At 47.4% G+C, this 18,500-nt stretch overlaps 1 protein-coding gene across 1 annotated transcript in view; it reads left to right on the plus strand.

The window, feature by feature from the left end:
- LOC147113681 (uncharacterized) overlaps positions 1 to 15,234 on the plus strand; it is a 42,145-nt gene extending 26,911 nt beyond the window's left edge. The window contains exon 2 of the mRNA XM_085994979.1: positions 12,776 to 15,234. Coding sequence (XP_085851105.1) covers positions 12,814 to 13,776 — 963 coding nt within the window. The 5' untranslated portion in view covers positions 12,776 to 12,813 and the 3' untranslated portion in view covers positions 13,777 to 15,234. The remainder of the gene's footprint in view (positions 1 to 12,775) is intronic.
- The last annotated feature ends 3,266 nt before the right edge of the window (positions 15,235 to 18,500 follow it).

Genomic DNA, 18,500 nt, shown 5'->3' on the forward strand with positions numbered 1-18,500 from the left:
GATCATGGTGAGCAAATATGTGTTCCGAGTTGAAGAGGGCACTGGGCCCTTAAAATCGATGCTAAGTCATTGCATCGGTTGGGTTGCATGTATGAGTATACCATCTGAGGGGCGGAAGAACTGAGGTTTTAATTCCGCACAAAGCCGGCATTCTGAGCATATTTTCTTTACATCTCCAGTGGAAAAAGGGAGATTCCGTGATCGTACGAAATGTAGCATGCGCGTAACGCCAGGATGACACAAACCATTGTGGACATCCATGAGGGTGGAGGATGACATAGTGGAGCAGAATGCCCGTGTGAGGGTGTCCGGGGCCACATTCTCCTTGCCAGGCCGATAGAGAATGGTATAACCAAAAGAGGCCAGTTCCATCCTCCAAAGTTGTATTTTATTCTTAATTTTGGTTCATTTTCGATTATCGAGCATGAAGGCGACTGATCGTTGGTCCGTGATCAATGTAAAGTGCTGGCGAGCTAGAAAATGGTTCCACTTCCGTACTGCCTCTATGATGGCTGTGGCTTCTTTCTCAACCGGAGGATAATGTAGCTCGGCACCTTGTAAGGTCCTGGACATAAATGCTACAGGACGACCTTCCTGATTCAGAGTAGCCGAGATCGCCACCTCCGAGGCATCACATTCAACCACGAAAGGGAGATTCTCATCAATGGAGTGAAGAGCCGCTTTCTCCAACTGTTTTTTGAGAAGGTTAAAGGCTGCAACAGCCGCTGTTCCCAGTGGAAATGATCTAGCATGCAGCAAGGGTTGGATTTTGTCCGAAAAATTAGGAATCCATTTAGCGTAGTATGCAAACAGACCGAGAGCCCGACGTAAAGAAGCCGGATTCTTAGGTGACGGGAGCTCTTGGAGCGGGCAAAGTCTTTCTGGGTCTGGCTTAATGATACCATTGCCTACGCAGTAGCCAAGGATGTTGATGGTCGGTTGCGACTCAACAGATTTGGATTCATTCAGGGTCAAATTACGGCGATGGAGGGCATCCCGAAATTTTTGGAGGTTGGAGTCGTGTTCCTGTTGATCGTGACCTGCAATGGTAATGTTATCAAGATAGGGAAAAGTGTCCCTTAGGTTTTCCTGCTTAACCAGGCCATCCATTGCCCGTTGAAAGACAGCCACTCCATTAGTAACCCCGAATGGGAGGCGACGAAATTGGTACAGCCGTCCATTAGCCTCAAAGGCTGTGTACTGCTTATCTGAGACCTTCAAGGGTAACTGATGATAGGCACTTTTTAAATCGTAAGTTGAGAACACTTTGTATTCGGCCAGTTTATTAACCATATCATCAATGCGTGGCAATGGGTAGGCGTCCAAGTCGGTATATTGATTGATGGTTTGCGAATAATCGATGCATAGTCGCTGTTTGTGAGGTTTTAGAGGGTTCTTGACAATGACGACTTGAGCCCGCCAGGGCGACGAACATGGTTCAATGATATCCTCTGCTAGAAGTCGAGAGATTTCAGCCGCAATAAAAGATTGGTCTTCCTGATTAAAGCGCCGCGATTTCGTTATTATCGGTTGGCATTGAGGCGGAATACTGGCAAATAATGAGGGTTCATCAAGTGAAGCTGCTGATAATGCACAAAATGGTAATTTAGACGGTATATTAGAAATAGTAAGTCCGGGTTTGGATCCACCAAACTCAATGGTGAGTTTCTTATGCTGTTTTTGGAAGTCCAGTCCTAAGAGGAGATCACTACATAAGTCCTTGAGCACCGAAAGTCGGGTGGAGGGATACATACGACCATGAAGTGTCATATCAACAACACAAAAGCCGGAGATTCTGGTATTAAGTGATGACTGGGCCATCGCAATTGCCTGGTCCGATGGGAAGACATGTAGTTTCAATTTCGCAACAATCTGTTCCTTAATGAAACTATCAGTACTTCCTGAGTCAATTAAGGCATCTAAGGTATGCCCTTTAATTGAAATTTTTGTGGCTGCATGAGACAGGTTCTGTGGGCAAGCAGCTGTAATTGGTGTCGTTGCACAGAGAGTGGCTAAAACTCTCGGTGTGCTTCTTCGGGAGAGAGCTCGAGAGGAAGCTTGATAGGTCCCAGCTGGAGCATCTTGATAGGCCCTAATTGGGGCAGTTCGGTAGGCCTTAGCTGGATTGGCCCTCGTAGAGGCCCTTGATAGGCAAACTTTAGCAAAGTGTCCTTTTTTCCCGCAATAACTGCAGATTGCATTGCGAGCAGGGCAGGTTTTCCTAGGGTGAAAAGCATCTCCACAAAAGAAGCATTCCTTCCTAGATTGCCAAGAGGCTGCTAAAGTGGGGTCGTCCTCCTCTTCTTCATCAGAATTATCAGAATTAGATTCCCCCATGATAGGGTTCACCTGAGACCGCTTGAATTGTCTGGTTGCAGCTACAGCAGCAGATCGAGATCTGGGCAGCTGATAGAGGTCTGCATTTCTCTTTGCCAAATCCAGTGAACAAGCTAGGTCAAAAGCTTTTTGTAGCTCAAGTGTTTTACTTTCTAGTAGACGCTGGCGTATAAATGGAGAGGCAATCCCGCAGATGAAAGCATCACGAATCATTTCTTGGCGGTACAGCTCAGCTGAGGCTGCCTGAAAGTTACAATCTACGCTGAGCCTGCGAAGTTCTTGCAGGAATTCGTCAATTGATTCCCCTGGCCCTTGTCGGGCTGTGGCCAGTAGATGTCTAGCATAGACCTCATTTGGGGTCTTGGCATACAGTTTCTTAAGTGCCCGAATCACCTCATCGTAATTGTCCCATTCATCAACATATTCGAACACTTTTGGGGTCACATAATTGATAAGTATCTTCAATCTAGCAGGAGCATCCGCTTCACATTCATCCAGAAAATTCTCAAAAGTACGGTACCAATGCTTCCATACCCTGCCAGCTGCTGGTGCATTCGGGTCCAAGTCCAGACGAATAGGTCTAAGGATTTTCTCCATGATGGGTGGTTCCCTGGATCCTTAATTCCGAGTTTGTCCGAAGGTCTAGTATTTGTGAGTGTAAATACTAAGTTACTTAAATTGATGTAAGAAAAAGGAGGCTTACCATCAAGTAACTTTAAAGTAAGCTTTAAGTAACTTATAAACACACTATATACAAGAGAGGTCTTTACCATGCCTCTGGTAGAAGCCTCTTACAATACTGAACAGACCAGTATTTATACCAGTCCAACAGGAAGTGACACATGACAGGAAGTGAGGTATGTACACAGTTCATAGTTCATAGTTCACAGTTCACAGTTCACAGGAAGTGATGACATAACTTCCCGGAAGTTATTATTTTTATCACAAACTGTATACGTGCACAGCTCGGGATTGGTGCAGACTGTACGATGTGTTAATGTCTTCTCAAATGCAAGTATAATAATGTAACACACTGTAGGACAAACTGCTTGCTCTGTTGGATTCGCAGACTCTTGCAGGAGTCGGTGTCGATATATCAGAGTAAGGCTCCGCGGATAATAAATCGTTTGAATTCTCCAGTTGTTCGACTCAGTGTTTACTGAACCAGACTGAGGGTAAAAGAATCCGTTCTATCATTTGGTGTCAGAAGTGGGATCTCAACGGACAGTCACCGAGAGTTTGCGAACTAGGAGCTGAATCGTCTCGGACGTGGAGGGAGGAAATGGGCCCCCGATGTGAGTAATTTTTGTACTGCCTCGGTTTTCCTCCGATTCCGCCAGTCCGACGACGAGTCGGCCAATCGCTAACTCCCGTGTGGTGTCCCGCCGAGATCCAGGTCAGCCTGGCGAATACTGGAAGGGATAGGTGATTAGGTCAGTGATCGGCTATCACTGAGGGTCAGTATACGTACTGAGGGAATAACTAGGAACTGTGTAAACTTAGAAATAAGCACTTGTGTCAGGTAAAGAGTGTCGACCTTGTATCTCACTTGGCCCGCCTAGGCTCTGAACAAGTTTAAAACGCTACTGTGTAAAGTTCACAAGGGGAGTAAGATGGGCAACTGTTTAGATACCACGACTGAATCGGGTAGCGCCTTACAGACCCTTTGTGAACAACATCCTGACAAAGCGAAGCAACTCAGACAGTTGTCGGGAGGATTGAATAAGAAATTAGGAAGTGATCAATGGCCACTAGGAGGAACTAAGAATCTAGATGCCGCTAAAAAGGCTCAAGAACTAATTTGGAAAAGTAACAGGGGCACCACTGCCAAAGAACTAATTGCCCTATGGAGACAGTACTGTCAGGAACTGAAAGAAACTTCCTTGCTAGCAAGTTGGCAGGATAGTGCCTTAAAATTAGGAATAGCACTTACAGGGGGAGGGGTAGTCAAATCAGTAGAGGTATTGAAAAAGGAATGCGCTCATGAGAAACGCTCAAAACAGGAGTCTGAAAAGACCACGAGCGAGCCTGGAAAGGCTGATAAGAGTGGATTACGTAATCCAATGGTTGGCCTTGCCTTGACAGAGGGAGATGGTGATGATGATTTGGACGAATGGAATCACAGGGCTCAGGTTGTTCCCCACGCTCCCCCCCCCCCCCCCGTACGTTAACATCTATCCCCCGGTGGCACCCGTACCAGCTGCACAAACCCCCGCGCCGACACCTCAAGTACCTGCCAGTGCCGTTTCCCCGCCGCCGTCAGCCACGGTTCAAGTAAATAATCCCCCGCCGGTCCAGATGGGAGACCAACAACCGGGTCCCCAGTATACCGACCCTGTTGCCTTTTACACCCGACTCAGGACTAAGAATAATCAGCCCCCGACGACACCCTCCCCACCCCAACCCAGTCCATCAAGGTCACAAAAACGGAGAAATCAAAGGCAGATGATTCAAAGTCAGAGACTAGAGAGTCAGAGCCAGAGTACCCTCAAGGCTTTAAGGTCCCTTTTTAGAGTGCCGGGACCATAGTGACATTGACAGTGGAGATTCAGGAGACGACTTGTCATCCCTGGAATCAGAATCCGATACCGAGAGACCCGCCAGACATAAACTGACACCCTGGCAGTTGCCGGTGAGACAAATGCCTAACCCTGCCTTTAACGCGAATAATCCAGTGGCCGCCGATAACCCCCGGACCATAGGTATCTTCTACCCCTGTAAACCTAACGAGATAATGGCTATCTTAGCCGGGATGCCAGATAGGAAGAAATCCCCCACCCTGTTTGTAGAATTCCTCCGGACTGCTATACTCGTCTATAATGCTGAATCAAGAGACTTATGGGCGTTAGTACAGCAGATCTTGAATCCCGCCGAACATGCAAGGTTTTTGGTTAACCTAGGCGTTGAGGACCATGCTGCATTAGAGGCTCAAAACGCACAGGGTGCTGCTCGTGAACAGGCCATACTCACTGCTTTAACCACCACCCTGCAGAAACCCATTGATATATCCAAGGTGTTGGATACTAAACCACGAAAGGGCGAGGGAGCAGAGGAATTTCTAGAGAGATTCTCTGAGGTGTATCGGAGTCAGTCAGGAGATGCTAATTACCGGAACGGAGCAAACTCGCCGCAATACTGTGCTATCCTGATAAATTGTCTACCAACCTCGGTGTCTGAAGCAATTAAGACTAACAATATGGACTGGTCAGAAAATAGTCCCAGCCAGATGGCCAGGGCAGTGAAATATTATTGAAAAGAGAGTAAGAGTCAGGAGAGTCAGCCCCAGGTCAAGGTCAAGACCGAATATGTGATAAAAAAGGAAGAGCCAAAGCCCACCCAAGATGTGATAGGATATCAGACGGAGCCCCAGTACTGCGTCCCAGGGTGGGTTGATAGACAAGGGTACAGAGATACCAGCCATCCCAACGGACCAACCATCCCTAATTATGGCCCACCCTACGCTCCCCCAAGACAAAATTTCGGCGATAGAGGAAGAGGAGGGAGGCAAGCAGGGTCAGATACCTGTTTTAATTGTGGCCAGCAAGGCCATTGGAGCAGGGAATGTCCCTCCCGAAGACAAGGAAGAGGGGGCCACATGCAAGGACAACGGGGAGGTTGACAGGGAAATCGGGGACGAGGAAGATATACAGACTTCTCCCAGAATAATCTGTTTCCCCAGTACTGACTAGCCAACCTCGTGGCGAACGGGTTCCAGTCAGACAAGGAGCCCCTTTCTATCCCTGCTGATTGAAGGGAGCCGACATACGTTTCTGGTAGACACCGGAGCTGCTATGTCATCTGTCCGATCAGAGCTCAATCTCCCTAAATCCGGGGAGACACAAAGCCTGTCCGGATTCCAAGGACAAGTGTGCCAGTACCCGATATCAGAACCAGTTGAAGTAACACTGCGAAATGAGTCTGTGAAACACCAATTCGTGATCACAAATGGGCTGGATTGCAATCTCATGGCCAGAGACCTGTTATGCGCATTTCAATTAAGAAGCATTGTACTACTATCAACCCAGCATGTTTTCTCACAGAACCACCCCTCGAACAAACAGACCCAGGACATGATTGTCTATTTTTAATCAAGGAAGATACCTCCGTCAGGGAGGATCTATCTGATGCCCCAATACAGAGTCCTGACACAACCATGTATGTAGATGGAAGTGCGTCCGTCAGTCCCCTTGGGAAAAGACTTTCTGGATATGCAATCGTAGATCAGGACAGTAATACTTTGGAGTCTGCCGCCTTTGAGTTTCCGTATTCCGCCCAACAAGCAGAACTGTTCGCATTAATACGAGCTTGTATCTTAGGGAAGGACTTAAAGGTTAACGTTTATACAGACTCGAGATATGCCTTCGGAGTGGTTCATGATTTCGGACAATTATGGAAAAACAGAGGGTTCCTAACCTCTGCAGGAACACAGATATCCCATCAGAAATTAGTATCTGATTTGCTACAAGCCCTCATGCTACCAAAACAGATCTCCGTGATAAAGTGCTCCGCACACACAGCAGGACAAACCCCAGTAGATATAGGGAATAGATGCGCTGACCAGGGAGCTAGGGAAGCGTCCCAGGAACAACGAGTGGTTGTGCCTAGAATGCTGAGCCAGACTAAAAGCTCAAATAAAAGCAAGTCTCCCTCGGAAAAGCCAATGCCAACCATCCAAGACGTCATTAAGTTACAGGAGGACGCTCCTGACCGTGATAAGGGACTGTGGAAACAGCTCAGTTGTACATATGATTGTGTGTCTAAATTATGGGTCACCCCTGCCGAGCAAAACTTGTATGTCAGATGAGCTAGCATTATGGGTTATTGAATGTATACACTTTGCAACTCATTGCGGTGCCAGAGCAACTAGTGACACGTTATTAGCTACATGGTGGCATCCTAGATTACAAGCTCTGGCTCAAGGTATTAGCAGTCGCTGCCTCATTTGTCAGCAGCATAACCCGGGAAAAGGCATTGTAGTGTATGTACCCGTTTACCTTTAAGGGAACTATTGAATGTAACCGTTCGCCTTTAAGAGCACTATTTTAGGTGTGGCACTATTTGTTGGCTCATGTATACTGTAATACCGATAGTGACCACACCAGTATATAAGGGCTGGGATATGTTAACTAGGGCAGATTCGCCCGAACCTCTGAATAGTAAAGACCTGTTTTATTTGTTAATCTTGGAGTCTGTGTATTATTTGCAATACAACCCACAGACTTAACAATGGCGACGAGGACGATCGTACCCTGCGGCAACAGTACTTCCTAAGCTACTAAGGAGCGTCGAAGTGAGGCAACCGCCTTCGTCGTGCTGCTGGAAGAACACACGAGGCTGCAGCAACAGACAGGAAGCAGACTAGCAACGAAAGTTCATCAGCAACAGGCACAACTACCCTTTTACCACGGTGCGGAGTGCGTCGATCAACTAACAAAAGAAAGCAACCGGCGACCACAACGACTGTGAGTAGGGGAAAGTGTGGAAAATATCCGGAGGATAAGGGCAGTGACCACCACGGTCGAGGGGGTGAAAAAGGCCGGACAGCGACCGGGATCACAAGGCGCGGTGGCGATAAATAAATAAAGAACTAAATAACCCGCGAAGAATCAGCCGCAGCCGGGGAGGAAAGGGCCGGACTGCGGGAGGTCGGGGAGAGGCGTTTGAATCCGCTGAGCGAGAGCCCGAGAGGGAGCGAGCAAGAGCCGCGCGAGCGGGTGAGCCAGAGCCCGAGAGGGAGCGAGCAAGAGCCGCTTCGAGCGGGAGGCGCTTCGCGAGCCAGCGATCGCACCAGCGATAAGGGCCGAGAGCCGCTTCGGGCGAGAGGCGCAGCCGGGCCATCGATCGCAATCCCTGATAAGGGCCGCACTCGGGCTGGTAGGGCAGAGTCGGCAGACACTGAAGGCGCGAGAGCCGCAGTGAACAGCGCGGGCCATCGATCGCGGCGGAGATAAGGGCCGCACTCGGGCTGAAAGACAGCGTCGGGGGTCGGGTGAAGACCGCCAAGCGCGGGAAAACCGCCATTGAAGTGGGCGGGGAGAGCGAGAAGCGCGGGAAAGCTGCCATTTTTCGCGGGGAAACCGCTGGGGAAGGAGACAGAAGCGGGAAACCGCCATCTTAGAAAATTAATAAGAATTTTCAGAAATGCTGGTGTGTTCTCAAGAAGAGAGGAAAAATAAGAATAAGTAAAGCAATACTTGTGTTGTTCTCAAGAAGAGAAGAAGATGCCTAAGCGAGGAAATATTAATGATTTTAATGCTGAAATAGAAGACTGGGCCACGTATGTGGAACGCATAGAAATATATTGCAAAGCCAACGAAACTGAGGATGACGACAAGGCAATAACTTTGTTAAATTCGATGGGAGCAAAAACATACGGGCTCTTGAAACATCTAATAGCACCAGTTAAACCAGTGGACCAGACCTTCGAAGAGACCGTAGCAGTGCTGAAGGATCACTTGAACCCCACACCGTTGATGCTGGCTGAACGATTTAAATTTTACGCAAGAACCCAGAGGAAAGATGAAAGCAATGCGGAATACTTAGTCGAACTGCGTAAGCTAGCGAAATACTGCCAGTTTGGAGGGAATTTGACAGAGGCGCTGCGGGACAAGTTCGTATGCGGCTTGGCCAAAGAAGGAACGCAGAAGCGACTTCTGGAAGAAAACGACCTCACACTGGACAGGGCTGTCCTCATAGCTTCATCGCACGAAGCTGCAGCGAAAGGAACGGCGGAAATGCAGCTAAAGGCGGCGGCACTCGGGGTGGACCAAATTACTGCAAGCACTTCCAAATGCTACCGTTGTGGAAAGACAACGCACGACCAGAATCAGTGCTAGTTTAAGAACCAAGAGTGCAGGAAATGTGGCAAACTGGGTCACATCGCGAAGGTATGCAGGTCCGGAAAGAAGACCAACAAGCAAAGGAAGCCACCACCACAAGAAAAGTACAACAAGGTGCATCAGGTGGCTGAAAAGAGTTCAGACGAACAAAATTCAGACTCAGACCCAAACAGCCAGGAACTGGATAGTCTGAGAATCCACAATGTGGGTAAAGTAACTGATCTACAGACGATCTGGGTCACACTAAAAATAGCTGGAGTCCAAGTACGAATGGAGCTGGACACGGGATCAGCTGTATCAGTCATCAACCAAAAGGACTACCACCGGCTATTCTCTCACATACCCTTAAGAAATACCAAGTTCGTATTACAGACATACACGGGGCATCGCGTATACCCCATGGGGAAAATAAGAGTCAAGGTGAGAGATAGGGGTAAAGTACACCCAAGAATGAATTTGTACGTACTACCTGAGGGAGGACCACCACTTCTAGGACGGGAGTGGATCAGGAAAATAGACATGGAATGGCACTACCTACAAGCAATGACGAGTGAGGACTCGGTGCAGACAAGCAGCTCAGACTCCGAGCCGGAAGACGATAAGTCCAGCTTACGTATGAAAAACAAGGTTAACATGAACTCACGGACTAAGGTTGGAAAATCGATGGCGTGCATAAAGACAGAGAATTCTGAGTCTGTTCAAGTTACAGACATATGCATTACGGAGGAACACCGGGCTCGAACTCAACGTTATTTCAAAGTACGACAACAATTAGAACAATTAAGTTACCGCCTCGTACAAGAGATGAAAACAATGAAAAAGTTCTATGACACCGAATGGGAGAGTCTGGAAAGACAACAGAACCTACTGGCTCAAGCAGAGAGCGACCATAGAGCCATCGTGACCAATTACCGATCACATCTCCCTTATGATGTTCAGGAGTTAGAATATTTGCATGATCTAGAGATACAGCAGAAGGGCAAACCACGCTACACTGAGGATTTTGTTCTGCAATTGGAGACGGAGCTAGTGCAGGCAAGGTTAAGAGAAGTTGAATCGCAGTGTGCTCTTAAGGAGATGCAGAAACAAATCTTGGACATGGAAAAGAGAAACGCTTCTTTACCTGATGTGAATAATGTGGACATGTTGCGAGAGGGGATTATTGAGGCGAAACTGAAAGAAGCTAAGCAAAGGATGTTGGAACTTGAAACACAGAACCAAATCAGCAGAAATCAGCTATGTCGAGCAGAGAAGGAGTGCTATGGTCTACATGAGAAGGTGCAATATCTCTCAGCCCAGAATAAGGGGCTACTCACTCAGTTAAATGAGAGTAAACGGGAAATGGCTGAGATAGACTGCAAGAATAAAGAAGAATTGATGGCAGTGAGACTTCGAGAGGCAGATAGCATAGCAGCCTTGGCTGAACTCCAACAGGAAATTGCAAAAAAACCAATTGCAGAGGAATCTTCAGGAAGCCAGGATTTTATTCCAGTCCTTCTCTACGACTCCTTACAAGCAGAGTGTGAGAAGTTGAAAGAACAGTATGGACAGGCCCAGGCTACAATGCTGGAGGGGATTAACTCGGCAACCCCCGAAAAGCTAGTTTCAGTAGAAGCATATGAACAACTAAAGGTTGAACATGAGCAAGAAGTCCAAAGGCTGCAGGAAATGTTTGATGAGCTCCAGGCCAAGGCTGCCTCATCGGTAAAGATTCCATCCATAGATGAAACATTAGTGGTGGAAGAGGAGAGGGGTTTGGAGCTCTCAAAAGTTATTGAAATAGCTGAGGTTGCAACACAGACTGAGAAGATGGCAGCAGAGCAACCCTTGGATACCAAAAGTACGCTGACTCACGTCAATGTAGAACAACAGACCGCTGAAACAGCTGCTCCGGTAGAGGGATTGAATAGTCCGATCAATCAATCTCCAAAGGAAGTTGAAGTATTAAAATCACAAATGAGGTCATTAGTAAACGACTTGCTGAAAGCCCAGAAAAAGCTGGATGAAGAGGTACACATGAAGAAGTCTCTTCAGGAAAGATGTCTGGATTTGGAACAAGAGCTGGCTAACGTCCAGCTGGGTATGGAGGAAATAGACGACCCTCTCGCTGGCCTAGCTCAGGACGACACCGAATATTACCATGACCTGGTGGACTACACCGAATATTACGATGTCCTGTCCTGCCCAGCTTGTAACTTCGACTCCCAAAGTGCAGAAATCATGGAGGAGCACCAAAAGTCTACGGAACATCGGGAGAAGGTGGCTCTACTACGGAAAAAGGAGGAAGAGAAGGAGGAACTGCGCATGCAGCTGGCAGCTGACAGTGGAGCCCAGAGAGTCTCCAAGAAGCAGAAAAGGAAAAGTCGAAACAGAAGATGACCCATCTGAACCATTATCACCTCTACCAGATCACACACGTGGTCCCTCCGAACGGAGCCAAATCAGTTCGGAAGTTCAAACTGTTAAATCCATGGAAGGACTGTTGAATGAGTCACTCCAGCAATGTGAACCGACTACACCACAGAGACTGAATCTGTGAACTGTTTTCCGCAGAGACTGAATCTGTGATCTGTTTTGACATGAAGTTATATATGTTATTATGTTATGTTAAACATGAAGTTATATGACGTTGACTCCATCGAGAGTATATCTGTAAATTGTTATATGACGTTGACCCCATCGAGAGTATATCTGCAAACTGTTTATATAAAGTTGAAGATTGTATGTTTAACGGGATTCTGTAAGTAAAAAGCTAAAAAGGGAGGATTGTAGTGTATGTACCCGTTTACCTTTAAGGGAACTATTGAATGTAACCGCCTTTAAGAGCACTATTTTAGGTGTGGCACTATTTGTTGGCTCATGTATACTGTAATACCGATAGTGACCACACCAGTATATAAGGGCTGGGATATGTTAACTAGGGCAGATTCGCCCGAACCTCTGAATAGTAAAGACCTGTTTTATTTGTTAATCTTGGAGTCTGTGTATTATTTGCAATACAACCCACAGACTTAACAGGCATACCTTGTGAAATGGGTAAGACGCCGTTACCCACGGGTCCCTTTGAGACCCTCCAGATGGACTACATTGAGTTAGAAAGGTGTCAGTGTTATAAATATGTACTGGTTATTGTTGATGTATTTAGTAAGTGGATTGAGGCCTACCCGACTACGGATAACAAAGCCTCCACTGTTGTAAAAGTTTTAATGAGAGAAATTATTCCAAGGTACGGAATTCCAAACCGATTAAGTTCAGACAACGGCCCTCACTTCGTGGGTCTGGTAAACAAGGAGTTCTGCACTCAAACGGGCATCCAACAGCAGCTACATTGTGCCTACAGGCCACAGGCCGCTGGACTGGTCGAGCGGGCTAATCAGACCTTGAAAAATAAACTTGCCAAATTACAGGCCGAGACGGGAACTACATGGCTCAAATTACTCCCCGTGGCCTTGTTCCAAATATGTACTATCCCGGCTGGTGCCACCCCAACTGCTGCCAAAGTAGAGGGAAAGAGTGCTTGGGTCCACCTCCACCACTGTAAAATTGTCAGTAATGCTATGCCTAAAACTTAAAGAATGCTAACCTCTCTTGCTTCCAAGAAATCTCTCCCTAAACAGACGTGCCGCGCCGACCAGCCATGCAGACGTCGCTGTGGATCCTCTCTATCAGTGCCCTGATCACCCTTGGAATAACTCAGCGGCCCAGAAGGTGGACATGCCGGCGGAACCAACCCAAGCGGGTACACCACCTATGCCACGGAGACGTGCTTCGGTGCAATGATGATAACCCAGGCGGGTTCGGGAAATGGAACGTGATCAACTGGGACACCTACATTGGGCTTATTAGACAGCCCCACCGCTCGCTAATGCTGAGATACATACACAGAGGAACATTGCCATGCCATTGGACCAAATGTAAATTTGATTATGTCTGTCGATGCCAGGTGACCAAGTCTGTTACTGCAGGACCATGCAACCGAACTACCGATACCAAAGGACAAAGCTGTTATCCAAAGTCCAACCAGGAAAAGAAAAGAAATGGACTGCCCCCTATGAGCAGCTTCGACTATTCAAGGGTAGAAGGTATCCTCACAAAGAGACATGAACGAGATCTCCAACACACTTTCCCTGAAGAAACCCCGACGGGCAACCTATTCCTCCAGACTCACGCAGCCCTATACTCACCAGAGTCAATTGTTTGTTATCCGCCCCTGATATCTGTTGAGGGGGTGTTTGCCCCAACCCCGGTTATTGTTCCCCCGGACTTTCTTTTAGATGCTCACCTTCTCCCTCCCACAACCAATATAACAATACCCTATACCTTAACCCCGCCCGCCAATTGCCTGAAACTAAGCAGGAACCCTGGTGGCTATGAGAATTGTTGGAATGGGATGGGCTATGGTTGTAGGTCAGTATGGGTTAAGCAGAACTACACCTGCTTGGTGACACGCTGCCTCCACCATCAGTGTACGATAGGACCAGACACCGGTAGCTGCACATGTGAGCAATCCGTATGTGTGTCAATAACCGAAGGAGTACAAGTTTTATGTGGAGAAGGGGATGGGACAACTCTGAAGGTAGGGGGGAAACCTTTATGCTAGTAAAAATAGCTAATACCCAGCCTACTGATACTCGTGAGATCCAAGGTTTTGACTATTTCCTTCCCCCGAGCCATTTAAGCACAAGGCAGAAACACGTATCCGTGATATATACCAAACCAGGCTACTTTTTCTTGCGCCAAGGAAGAGCTACTAATTACATGGTAATAGATACCGCTCCCCGGACGGTAGCCATCGCTTCCTTAACCCCTACCACAGTACCCTGCCCCTCCCAATGGACATCCCACCGAAAAATAGTAGTCAGGGCAGCCTCGAAAGAGTTTTGCTCCAAGTGGAAAGATCCTGAATCCCTAGGAGGACACGGAACCTCTATAGGATATGGATTTGCTGGCCTGTTCTCTATAGGCTATATTGGAGCCTATCTGGCCATCAATAACCGGAACTACCTTACCTGTGGCCTCACCATCCTGGGTAATGCTACCATGGGGGCCCTCGACGCAGTCACTAAAGAATTGTCGGAACTCAGGTTATTCACTATGCAAAACAGATATGCCCTAGACTACCTGCTGGCCCAAGAAGGTGGTGTCTGTGCAATAGTAAAAGGTAAATGCCTTATGGGAGTCCGAGACCAGACAAAGAACATCACCCACTTTATCACTAAGATAAGGGAACAAATGGATAATATGAAGGAAGCAAGTAACTGGGGAGATTGGGGATTTGGAGGATGGTATGACTGGTTGATAAATATGGCTATGTACCTAGTAGTTGCAATCGCCTGTATTTCTTTTGGACTAGCAATCATGAAATGTGTGCTAGGAAGAATGCAGCTAGCTTTGGAGAAAATAGGTAGCCCAAAGATGTTAATGGTAAGACTGACCAATGAATGTGAAATGAAGGAAGTAAAGTACGATGACAATGAAGAATTTGATCGACTAAATAAGATAGACGTAACCAAATAACAGTTGGTTATCATAGAATGATAAAAGGAGGGAATGAGAATACCAAGGTCAAGGAAATAGAAACAAGAAACTGTGAAGGCAGCAAGAAGTAAAATAAAAAGGCTAAACTGATCTTTGGCTGCTAATATGGCTGGCGCCCACAATGTTACACCTTGCTGTTAGAAACAATGTAAGGCAGAGTGCAGAAGTTATACAGACAATAGGCGATCAGAAAACACATTACCGTGATTGCAAACGCATTACCATAATGTTTAGGTGATCAGGAACCCATTACCAGGATATTTACTTAACTGTAACCCATTCAGTAAAATGTGACTTCTTTATTTCAAACTGCCAGGCCAGAAAATCAAATTAACTGTATACGTGCACAGCTCGGGATTGGTGCAGACTGTACGATGTGTTAATGTCTTCTCAAATGCAAGTATAATAATGTAACACACTGTAGGACAAACTGCTTGCTCTGTTGGATTCGCAGACTCTTGCAGGAGTCGGTGTCGATATATCAGAGTAAGACTCCGTGGATAATAAATTGTTTGAATTCTCCAGTTGTTCGACTCAGTGTTTACTGAACCAGACTGAGGGTAAAAGAATCCGTTCTATCAGAGGGACTCCCGAGACCTGAAGGAAGGAAGGCTGTAAAGGTAAGTAAAGGTAATTAAACTTCTTTAAACACTTTACACACACCAAACACACTTACCTCTGCACTCATGCACCCATCACTCACCTGAACACCGGACATCTCGAACCCTCCAAGCCCATCAGCCCGGGTCCGCCTCGCTAACTTGGCGTGGTTTGGAGCCATCGGGAATCCCACACTTCAGCAATAAAAATAGGGATTAGGCTAAAACTGCCTTTTAACTACCTGTTAACAGGCAGTTAATTGGCACTAATCCCCTTCCCGCCTTGGGGAGGCGGCTCCCAGCACAGGTCAGGCATCCGCCTCCTTTGAAACTGGCATGGAGGCGGGTTGGGGGCGGGATGGGTTCGTGCCCCCCGATTTCGTGATTTTACCCCTCCAATCCTGCCTCCACGGCCCAATGAAAATCCTGCCCTTTGTCTTTGGTTGCTGCCACCAATTCCATTCCCCAGCTGATTCCATCCCTTCCCTGGCCACTGTCTGAGGCTGAACCAGACTGTTCACAACCTCGGCGTCCTATTGACCCTGCGATGAACTTCCGACTCCAAATCCTCTCCATCACCAATACCGCCTACTTCCACCTCCGTAACATTGCCCGTCTCAGCCCATCCACTGCTGAAACCCTCATCCATACTTTTGTTACCGCCAGACTCGGCTATGTTGTGTATGTACCTTTAAGAGAAGAACTGATTCTATACTGCAGTACCGGCAGTGACCACCCCTGTATATAAAGCCATAGCAGGCTTCTGTATTTCAGTCTTGAGTTCCCCTCTGTTCAGTTAATACCTGTTTTATTGTTCTCCTGCAGTCCGTGTATTATTTATACTCGGACACTACATTGGCGATGAACAGGTTCGAACTCACCTGCAGTACTGCATCACCTCACGGGGATCTTTCCCTGAGAAGAAGCTTTTGGAGGTCAAAGTCAGAACAACAGGCGTCGACCGCGGGCAACCGCCCAAGGATCCATCGGAGTTCGGAGAGTTGCAGGAGAGGCTGTGGAGAGTTGGGCTTGGCTCCCCAGTCAAGGTGTTCCAGCAAATCATGCTGGTAGCAGGTAGTGCGCTGACCCTTCTGGACTGCGGCGGGCTGGAGCTCGATCGAGCGGCTCTGCAAAGGGGCCATGCAGCGTCGTCGGGAGGAAAAGAGAGAGAGAGAGGGTGGAGCGCACAGGGCGCGGTCGGTGCTCAAGAACCGGGCAGCGTAGCGAAAATAAAACAAGGGGAAGGAAAAGTGAGATGCGCCGAAGCCGTGGGTGCCGCCATTACCCTGCAGAATGCTAGGAGCAGCGTGGCAGCAAGGGAAAGAAGGAAAAGCGCGGGAGGTGCCATTTTATTCCATTGGGGAAGAAGGAAAAGCGCAGGAGGCGCCATTTTAATCCATTGGTGAAGAAGAAAAAGCGCGGGAGGCGCCATTTTAAATCACCCAAGATGCCGAAAAGCGGCAGAATCACTGCTTTCGACAACGAGGTAGAAGACTGGACCACGTATGTGGAAAGAATTGAAGTGTACTGCAAGGCAAATGAGGTGGCCGATGGAAAGAAGGCGTCGGTATTATTAAATTTGATGGGCGCGAGAACGTACGGCCTATTGCGGAATTTAATTACCCCAGCTAAACCAATGGAGAAAAGTTTTGAAGAGATTGTTAATATCTTACAGGAACACCTAAACCCTACACCGCTGCTGATAGCAGAAAGATTCAAGTTCCATAAAAGAAACCAGCACAAAGATGAGAGCAATGCTGACTATCTTACGGAACTACGCAAATTATCGAAGCACTGCCAGTTCGGAGCAGGACTGGCAGACACCTTATGGGATAAGTTTGTCTGCGGGCTCCAGAGTGAAGGAACCCAGAAACGACTACTTTTGGAAAAGGACCTGACGCTAGAACAGGCTTTCAGCGTGGCAGTATCCTACGAAGCAGCAGCACGGGGAGCTGCGGAAATACAACAGAAACCACAAGAATACAGCGCTAACGAAATGGCGTATGGAGCAGAAAAGTGCTATCGCTGCGGCAGAACAACCCATGATCAGAAGGACTGGTGGTTTAAGGACAAAGTATGCAGGCAATGTGGGAAAATGGGACACATAGCAAGAGTCTGCAGGTTGGGAAAGAAAACCAACACTACAAGAACTACTAAGGGAAAGTACAAGAAATTAAAGAAATTGACAGACAGTAGTTTGGAAGATCAGGAGAGTGATCAGGACTCCGGGAGCAGGAGACTAAGTTGTCTAAAGTTACACAACGTGATCGCAAAGGAGGATCACCGAACCATTTGGGTCACCCTCATGATAGCAGGGTCCCCAGTAAAGATGGAATTGGACACAGGATCAGCCCTAACTGTCATGAATCGACGAGACTATGAGTGGCTATTCCCACATATACCCTTGAAGGGCACGTCCATTGTATTGAAGACATACACGGGGCAAAAAGTCTACCCCAGAGGAAAAATAAGGGTGCCAGTTGAATACAACGGCAAGGAAACACAGAAACTGTATCTATATATACTACCAGATGGAGGACCACCATTATTGGGACGTGAATGGATCCGAAAAATACAATTGGATTGGCATTCCATTCAGGCTCTAACTGTGACTGATAAAAAGGATGATGACGTCACACCTGGACGACTGTCAAAGATTCTAACTGACGCGAAAGAGGTGTTCCAACAAGGACTTGGGACTCTAAAAGGAGTAACGGCAACGATAAAAATTGAAGATAACGCAAACCCAAAATTTTTTAAGGCCAGACCGGTACCTTACGCGATCCGCCCAGCCGTTGAAGCAGAGCTGGAGAGTCTGGAGCGTTCGGGTGTGCTGTCCAAGGTGGACTGGAGCGAGTGGGCCACACCCATCGTTCCTGTAATGAAGAAATCATTGAGCAGCACGCCTGGGGAACCGAAGAAGGTTCGCATCTGTGGGGTCTTCAAGGTAACTGTGAACCCAGTCCTGCACACAGTACAATATCCACTTCCACGGATAGAAGATATTTTCGCCTCACTATCTGGAGGGAAACGCTTTACAAATATCAAAGATTGATCTGGCCCAAGCATATCTACAAATGGAGGTGGAAGAAGCATCTAGGAAATACCTCACGATAAACACTCACAAAGGCCTTTACCAGTACAATCGACTGGTATTCGGGGTAGCATCAGCCCCGGCTATTTGGCA

The sequence above is a fragment of the Somniosus microcephalus genome, chromosome 8 (genome assembly GCF_052327205.1).
Source record: "Somniosus microcephalus isolate GS21.2 chromosome 8, FLI_Smic_1.0, whole genome shotgun sequence".
In the NCBI taxonomy this organism is placed as follows: Eukaryota; Metazoa; Chordata; class Chondrichthyes; order Squaliformes; family Somniosidae; genus Somniosus; species Somniosus microcephalus.